The 8,910-nt window shown below is 54.2% G+C and overlaps 1 protein-coding gene and 1 long non-coding RNA gene across 12 annotated transcripts in view; one reads left to right on the top strand and one right to left on the bottom strand.

The window, feature by feature from the left end:
* Positions 1–3,394: 3,394 nt before the first annotated feature.
* Klhdc7a (kelch domain containing 7A) lies at positions 3,395–6,755 on the bottom strand. Its single transcript, XM_005081072.4, is given in 4 exon segments — positions 3,395–3,530; positions 4,230–5,906; positions 5,908–6,405; positions 6,407–6,755. Coding segments are annotated over 3 exon segments (2,316 nt in total). The 5' UTR covers positions 6,605–6,755; the 3' UTR covers positions 3,395–3,530; positions 4,230–4,286.
* Positions 6,601–8,910, top strand: part of LOC121144169 — a 39,318-nt gene continuing 37,008 nt past the window's right edge. For 9 of the 11 annotated variants that reach the window (XR_005881488.1, XR_005881487.1, XR_005881492.1 and 6 more), the window contains exon 1: positions 6,601–6,734. This is a non-coding gene — a long non-coding RNA (uncharacterized LOC121144169). Of the gene's footprint in view, positions 6,735–8,751; positions 8,858–8,910 lie in introns of all 11 variants that reach the window. The other 2 variants (XR_005881493.1, XR_005881485.1) reach the window with 2 other exon arrangements.

Raw genomic sequence — 8,910 nt, 5'->3', positions numbered from 1 at the left:
CATGTGGGGGTTGGAGGGGGGAACCTGACCTTCCAGTTGGACCCTCCAGGACGGCTGGGGGTTCTTCTGGGACATGTCCTGGAACTGTCCCTGAGTTGTTGGCTTAACAGGAAATGCCTTGTTCTCACACCGCCCCTTGAGCTTGATGGGGACAAACCTGTTTTACAGATGTAGGCACTGAGAGCATGATTGACTGGCATGGATAAAGCAGGGTTAGAAAAATCCCAGGGGTGGGGCTGGTGTCCAGCCTAGGTGAAACTGGCTTCCAGCACACTTGTTTGTTTGGGGTTTTGAGACAGGGTCTCATGAATCCCAGACTGGCCTCAAACTTAATATATAGTCATGGTGGCCTTGAGTTTCTGAGCCTCCTGTCTCTACCTCCCAAGTGCCAAGTTTATAGATATGGTCCCGCCACACCCAGTTTGTGCAGTGTTTGAGATGTAACCTAGGGCTCATGCCTACCGGGCAAGTACTCGAACAAGCCACACCCCCTGTCCCTCTAGCACACTTTAAAGAAATGAAAAGTCTTCAATTCTGTCTCTAGGGAAGATGTTTCCGTAAACTCTCTGAGCCCCATTTCCTCACCTGTAAATGGGGCTATGGTCGTGAGGAGCTGTGTACACAAGCTTGTGCAATGTTGACAATGTCACTGCACTGAGAACTCTGTGTGAGGGATGCCTGGATCGCTCCCTCCTACCAGCCAGCTCTGACTTTCTCACTGGGCATCACCAAGGTCGGCTGTGTGTCTGTCCTACGGCTCAAAGGGGGTGAAGCCCCAATTCTGGGTAAATGCTAGAGTCTGTGTTTGTCCCAAACAGCCATGCACTTCCAGACAGGACTTGACCTGTCTTCTCTGGTTTTGGTGGAGGCCTCAGAGAAGACGGAGAAAACAAAGGACATTTTGTTTATGATAGAAAAATAAATCAACAGGGGGCACAAGTCCACAGGCCCAAAGGGAGGGGAGCATGTTTAAATAGAGCGAGATGCATTCACTCGGTGGAATACTCTGTGACTATTGAAATGATGTTTACCAAGGGTTTGTAATAACACGGAAGATGCTTATTCTGAAAATGCCATGCAGAAGGAAGCAACAGAATTGTGTGTTCAGCACAAACACACCCTAGCAAAATCCAAGCCAAACAAAACCCACAAACAAGAAAGAGACCCGAGGGACGAGCACCCCAGCAGGAGATGCCTTTGGGTGGCAGAATTGAGAATTTTCTTATACATTTCTCTATCTTTCAATTGTCTCTTTATTTTTCTATAAAGGGCCATGGGCTGGCTTAAAGTGGAAGATAAGCCAAACATCATTTTTTCCTCCCCCAAAGCAGTAAGAACTCTTATTAGAAAAAAGCAAGACAGATGGCCCCCAGAGAGCAAGCTAATTCTTAGGCCATCCAGAAGCTGAGGTCAGGAGGTCGGCAGACCCAGTCTATTCCCCAAGTCAAATGGGCAGCCTAGACTCTGAGGTTACAGGATGCAGATGCCAGCAGGCTGCCCTAGGCTTCAGACATGGCCATGGTACCTGTGACTCCCTGGCAATTATGCTGGCTCCTGCCACCAAGTCAGCTTCTCTCCTAGGGAGCAGAGACGAGCGAGATCAATCAATCCTCTACCCCTCTGCCACCCGTTGATGGTCCTCCTCCTCCTCCTCCTCCTCCTCCTCCTCCTCCTCCTCCTCAGAAGCAGCTATGTTCCCCATCCTTTGTGGCAAACCCTCCCCTTCCTGCTCGGTGCAACTCCCCATTCCTCATCAGGAGGCCTGATCAGAGCACTTGGCCTGCTTTGCCCTTGTCTTGGGAGTTGCATGTGCTGAGTTCAACGTCTCTCCTCCTCCTGTGCTCTTCTCTCCTCCATTGGAACTCTGTTCCCGTGGGCACAGAGCAGTGCCAGGCCCAAACAGCCTGCTCATGTTCATTTCACCAGTGAACTCTGACCACCGTGCCTCTGCTGGACTCCCTGGTTACTGTAACCACTTCCACCCCCAAACCAGCTCCTTGGCAAGTCAGTGATGACATTCCAGCTCCGACCTGGCAGCCGTGACTGCTGGGTTTCTGTTTTAAATAGTTCTGAAGTCATTCTAAGGGCTCATCAGGAAGAGATACAGGATTGATTGGTGATGTCTGCCACATGGCATAAGGGAGGGGCTCAACAGCCCAATCCCAACACCCTCTCAATAAAGACCAAGCTCACCACTCACTGGGTCTAGAACTTTTTTTTTTTGTAACTTCTTGGGATACCTGCCAGGTTCCTATCATTGGTGCACCATAGGCTTCTGAAGGTTTCCCTAGTGTGTTCCCTCTTCTCCTGGGCTCCTGGGCCTAGACCCTATTAGACCCTACTCAGCTTGACCGGGGTCTTGCCTTTTGTCCGGCTCATTGCTGCAGGTTGCCCTCAGACCTGGGTTCACTTGCACTTGGGATCTGAAGGTATCTTCCCAAAGCACCTCACCTCAGCCTGACACCACCATGCCAATGCCCCTTTCTGTAATCAGATTTTTCTTTGGGCCTCCAGCTCACAAATAATGACATAGAGACTCATTATTAATTATGAAAGCTCGGCCTTACCTTAGACTTGTCCCACTACCTCTTATAATTTAAATTAACCTATTAGTTTTAATCTATGTTCTGTCCCATTGCCCGTGACCTCATCTCTCTTAGTGACCATGCTTTCTTTGCAGAGTTCTCTCTCTGCCTGGAAGTCCCCCCTATGCCTCCTGCCTAGCTATTGGCTGTTCAGATTTTTATTACACCAATCACAGCAATACATCTTCACACAGTGTACAAATACCCCACAACAGCCTTTGACTCTCTTTACTGAAGCCATCCCTCCCACTGCGCCGGCGTCCCTCAGAGGCTGATGTCTGAGTATTGACGTGGACTTGGCAGAGGGTAGGATTCCTTCCCTGGGGACCCCCCATGGCCCAGACATCCTTTCTCACTCAGCTTTCAATTTAGGAATCACTCAGCTGCTTCCTCCTCCTAGGCCCCCGGCCAGGGAGAGTCACCTTGTGTGGTCCAACCAAAGCTCTTTTCTCATCTCCATGCCAACTTCCTCCTTGTTCTGCATTCTAATCCTGCATCTTCTAAAAAGCCCCTCAACCTGAGCTCCAGCAGCTTCGTGGCCACCCGGGGGTCTGCATGGCCACCCATGGGATCTGGGGAGGACTTTAAAGGGACACAGAGTCTGGAGTGTTGTTCTCCCACTAGTCAGGCCCACCCCAACTGTGACTCACACCTGACTGGTCCAAGAGCATCATTGCTTTCCTCCGGATGTCTTTGTCTCCCTCAGAATGGAACACGTCACGGTAGGCGGGGCAACATGTCATGTCAGGCTGTCATTCTTCCTGGAATTGGGTCTCACTGGATGTAAAATACTGAGGACTTGGATGCTCCACTAGAATCTTCCGTCTCTTAGCTCCGTCCTGGACCTGCTTCTCCCATTCCTTCCCATCCGACAAGGCAGACAAGATGGCTACCAGACACCGAGAAGGCGGTCCTGAGGAGCTGAAAAGTGGTAGCTGTCCTGGCCTGCAGGCAGAGAGGATTATGAACTCTGGGGAGAGTGCTGTGGTCAGGCGGTAGTGGGCATGGCAGTGGTCTTGAAAAAGGGAGTCTGGAACCACATACATACCGGTCTCCCAAGACCTCAGTTGTGCAGTGACTAATATTCAAATAGAACTCATGCTAAGATGAATGCTTCTCTTCCTTCCAGCACACAGAATTTGGGATAACCAAAAAAGGAAAGTGGGCCTCGGTCAGTGTGCTCTGCAAACAGGTGTCCCTGTGGGTGCCTTCAGCCTTAACCACGCCCATCCTTCTGGCTGAACCTCAGGGATCCTCCCTCAGTTGTTCCCATCTGTGCTTTAGATGCTTCTAGAAACTTCAAAGGTGGACCCCAATGCTTAGGAAGGTGGTCTGTGGTGGCTCACAGAAAGTCGAGAAGCTTGAGGGGCCCCTGGCACCTGGAACTGTGACTGGGATGAGATTATGGCCCTGAGTTTCAGTGGGGCCCTGAAACAGCCCCTGCCAGAATTCTGATTTGAAGTTCGATGCCGACTAGCCACTCATGAGTGTGGCTACCCACAGTCCTGGAATGCTGGGCCCTGGCTTCACTGTTGTAGCAGGCCTGCGAACTGTGGGTGTTAAAGACTCCTCCGAGGCCCTGTAGCCTGTGGTGGAGGAGAGATGACTTTCCACCCCATGGCTATGTTCCTGCCCACTTCTTACCCATAGTGATTGGCAGAGAGTTTCTCTGTATCCCGATGGAGCCCACCAGAGGGGCTGTTAGACGGGGGTCTGAGGCACATCAGGGACAGGCAGGGTCAGGACGGCAGGCAGAAGGGTGCCCCGCGCAGCAGGGAAACCCTGTAGCTCCTTAGACACAAACCTGGGTGAGATGTGGTCCGCCAGGAAGCAGAACATCCGCCTGCGTCCCACACAGTAGATATGGTCATCCACCACAGCGCACTGGAAGGCATCGGGGTAAGGCAAGCGGTACGTGGCACACTCATACCAGAGCCGGGTGCTGGCACTGCAGCGGTACACGCTGATACCCAGGCTGCGGTTGAGGTCAAAACGGTAGAGAAAGCCATTGACCGCCACCATCTCAGCTGTGCGGTCCTTGCTGCCCCCTGTGGGGCTGGCCCACCAACGCTGCTCCTGGCTTGAAAATCGGAGCAGCAAGTAGCACAGGCTGCCCCCGGTGACGAAGATCTCATTGGCGCACACTGTGGCTGTGTGCGCCAGGGCAAATGTGTCATTGGGGAGTGGGGGGGCAAAGGTCCAGCGGTCCACTCGAGGGTCATAACGCTCCACTGTGTTCAAACACTCACCTCCAATGGCATAGAGGTACCCCTCCAGAGCCACCAGCCGGCAGTGCGGCCGGGCCTGGTTCAGAGGACACACCTCACTCCAGATTGCAGTCAGGGGGTTGTAGCAGAAGACGCGGTTGGAGGGTTGGCCCCCAGGTCCCTGGCAGCCAGACACCACAAACAGATAATTGAAGAGAGTGCAGACAGCACAACCTTGGGACATGACCTCCATGGGCAGCTGAGCCAGCGGATGCCAGGCATCCTGCACATTGTCATAGCAACAGAGACGGCCACTGTCTTCCTGGGGACACACATCGGCAACCACCAGGCACTTGTGGCCACGGAACCGCCGCTGGAGGATCAGCTCCCGTTCTGTCCCACTCAGGCCTCCGTAGATGTCTGCGCTGCGGAGGACTTGAAGGTAGTTATCACTCATCACCTTGTAGGCTGCCTCCTTCAGGGCCTCCAGGCCCTGCCTCTTGGCCAAGGTCAGCACCTCATAGCAATTGCCCAGGTCCAGGCGTACATCCTGAGCCGACGCGGGGGTGAGCTGGATGTGGAAGAAATTGGTCCCAGCTACAAGCTGTACACGGGGCTCCCCATGGCTGCAGGCTGAATTGATCTGGGCTTCCTGGTCCAGGTGGGCTGGAGCAGGCATCGTGAAGCCTTCGGGCTGCAGCTGGAGCTCTGGGTTCTCGGCGATCTGCAGGAGGCTCACCTTTCTGCTAAAGCCTGGTGCAGAGGGGGACGGCATAGGAGGTGGGGATATTACTTCAGCGGCACCCTCTGGATTGTGAGCTTGGCCTCTGGAGTCTGCTCCTGTGACCTCTGGCTCAGGCCCAGGGGATGGAGCATCAGCCAGAGCTGCTGTACAGGGGACCGGCCTGGAGACTGCCTTCGATGTGGACTCCACGAAGTAGTCATATACTCTCCCCTTCAGCTTGGGCCCCAGTCCCTCTGCCTTCTGGATAATATTCTCCTCCATCCGGATCCGGGCCACAGATGAGAAGGTGTAGGAGGCATTGGTGGCTCCTTCCCGCTGCTGGGTGGCCAGGCCCATGTCTGCTGCAGCCTGGAGGGCACCAGCCTCTCCCCCTATTGACCCCTGTCACATGGGTGAAGACCCAGCTCTGGTCCATGTCACTGCTGACCACGGTGGGATCAGTGCCACAGCTGAGAGCTCCCAAGACCTCAGACCCTGTTTGATCTGGGGGTCTGTCGTCTGGCCATGGAGAGAGCTTGTCACCCACCCAGCTGCCGCCCACTCCTGGGGCAAGTCTAGCTGGGGAGCTTGTAGGTTCACAGCCCAGATGAGGGAGGGGGGGAGGGTTGGGCTTACCTCTAACAGCTGTTCCGGCTTCCTGGCCACTGCAGGGAGGAGGCACAGGCTGAGATTCTGGGCGCTGCCCTTCCTGATTCTCATCAGAGCCTTTTCTTGTGGACTCCCCAGATCTGGAGGTGACCAGTTGGCAGGAGTCTCCTGGGTCCTCCAAGCTGCAGTCCAGTGGGGCTCCGGCCCCCTTGCTGGCCTTCCTGCGTCTTGGCCCCCTTGGCAGGGTCCCTGGAGAAGTCCCTTGGAAGGCAACCTCCCCCCAAGCCCTCTGCTTCATCATCAGCCTTGTGGCCCTTGGTATCTCTCCCTGCTTGCCCAGCTGGGGCAGGCCTGGACTTGTAGAGTTTGTAAGCCGCAGTTACCAGGAGCAGCGCAGCTGCAGACAGCACCACCTTGCTGGTCAGCTGCATGTCCAAGTGCCAGTCCTGGGTCTCTGCTCCCGCTCTGGTGGGAAGCATGCTGGCCAGGGATAGAGGAATGCCAAGAATCTGATTAATGATTGCCCAATAGGGGCAAGTTCCTGGATCCTGCTGCGGAGTGGGAGGGAGTCACTAGCTGGTTCTGGCCAGCTGAGTTGTCGGAGCAGAGGTGAGTTTGAGTTGGCTGAGGTGGCACGGGGACAAGGGATGGCTAAGGTCACTGCTGGCCTCTTTGGATCCTCCCCTGAAGTGGGGGTGGGGGAGGCTCCTAACCAGAGGCCAAGCTCCAGATCAGTCTGCTGCTGCAGCTGGAGGGCATTTGGAGCGCCAGCAGGGATTCGAAAAGGAAGGAAGCTCTCAGAAGATCTGTCCCTGGGTACCTGGAAGCACGCGCAGTGGGTCTTTGTGTGTGAGCGCGTTTGTTTTCTCTTTTGCAAATCCTTGGGTTGGAGGCTTGAGGCAGCTTTTGTGGTGTTTCCTGGGGTAGGTGGAGCCACAGGTACCTGGAGAGCAGGGACAGTCCTGGCCCCAACCGAAAGGTCAGCATTTAACTGGCCAAGTGAGGGAGCAGTGCGGGAGGCTGAGCCTGGGCCAGCAGCCAAGCCACCTGACTGGCCCTTGACAGCCTCCGCCCTCTGTGTGACAAACTAAAGAGAAACCAGCTTTGTTGAAGCAGCCCAGGAAAAAAAGTGAGACCCTAGAGCAACCCTCTTCTTCAGGATGAGCCGATCTCAGGGAACGAGGACCATGGAGGACTGATACCTGTTAAGGTGGAAGCTTCACCCCAGCCCCTGGCATCCATAGACCCAAAGAGTCTGGGATGTTATGGTGGAAGCTTTGCCCCAGCCCCTGGCATCTATACACCCAATCTGGAATGTTATGGTGGAAGTTCCACCCAAGCCCCCCCCCCCATCTCCTCCCAAACCCTGCTGCATCTCAGAAAGCCCTTCAAATGATGACCCCTCTCCCAGAGATGCTGAAGACCACTCCCACAGGGTATTTAAACTGCCCCCCAGAAACCAGGTTTTTCCGGTCTCTTTTCCCCATCTCCTCTCTGGGAGCAAGGGGGGGGGGGCTGGAAGGCTTTTTCTAATCTGGTTTGATTTGGTCTGTTTTGGATTATAGCATAGGCAGAGAGGCTTATTGGGTGTAGAAACTTTTCAACACCCTGCAGCCCCCATCCACATCCACCTTAATATCAGCCCTGTGGACCCTGGACCCAAACTGCTCAAGTTTGCTATTCACCAACTGTGTGACCTCAGGCAAGTAGCTTCCCTTCTCTGTGCCTCCATTTCCCTATCTGAAAAGTGATGGGGAAGGGAACATGACAGCACCTCCTCGGGTTGTAATTAACATGTGTGAACCCCCCCCCCCCCGGGGTTGCTAAAGCTCTGTGATTCTCAGCTGTTCCTATCTCACACACACACCAGGGTCCTCCAAGGGTCCTCAAGGGTGGGTGCAGAGTTTGCAGCTGCCAGGGAGTTACCAAGTCAGTGAGCAAGAGCTGGGCCCAGCTCTGCTCTGCATAAGCCTCCATCGGTGTCCAGGACTCAAGTAGCTGAGCTGCCTAGATGCCCTTCACACATGCTCCACTTTTTAAATGTCTTCTGACCAAACAGTGAAAATAAGATCTACTTTGAGGGCCCAGGAACTTGGTTCTGCTCATGGGAAAACTATACTTTTTTTGTTACTCTGTGTGTGTGTGCATGTGTGTGTGTGTGTGTGTGTGTGTGTGTGTGTGTGTGTACATGCCATAGCACGCATGTGACAGTCATAGGCCAACCCTAGCAGCCTGTTCTCTCCTTTCACCATGTCAATCCTGAGACTGAATGAACTCAGTTTTCCAGGCTTGGGTGAGAGCTTTTTTACCCATGAAGCCACCTTGCTGGCCTCCTGGGATCCTCACCCCGTTGTCAGGCGCTTATGTGTGACCCTTTCTCTGCTCTACAGCCTCAGTTTATCCTTCTGTGTTGTGTCCCAGTCACAGCCTAGCGTGCCCAGCTTTGTTTCCTCTTTCAGGCCAGGCCTCCTTATCTTTGCTGGTGGGAATCTTTCCAACTTGTCTGGGTCCAGTCAAATTCCAGGCCTCCCTGGGCTCTTCCTTGACTGCCTTCCTGAGCTCTCCGTCCTTCCAAACTGGCTTTTCCTTCCTCAGTCTCCTCTCCCAATCTTTGTTATATCCAAAGGCCCCGAGCAAGGTGTCTGACTTCTGCAGGACTGACTCCTCGTGGACCAGTGGCCCTGGACCTAGTGAACTAGATCCAGCAAGGGAGGGGCCATCGGCTGAATCAGGTGGGCTCCTGGTCAGATCAGAGCTGATACCCACAGACCTCTCTGGGAGACAC

This window comes from Mesocricetus auratus, unplaced genomic scaffold, assembly GCF_017639785.1.
Source record: "Mesocricetus auratus isolate SY011 unplaced genomic scaffold, BCM_Maur_2.0 Super-Scaffold_100014, whole genome shotgun sequence".
Taxonomy (NCBI): domain Eukaryota; kingdom Metazoa; phylum Chordata; class Mammalia; order Rodentia; family Cricetidae; genus Mesocricetus; species Mesocricetus auratus.
This window is presented reverse-complemented; position numbering and strand designations above follow the sequence as displayed.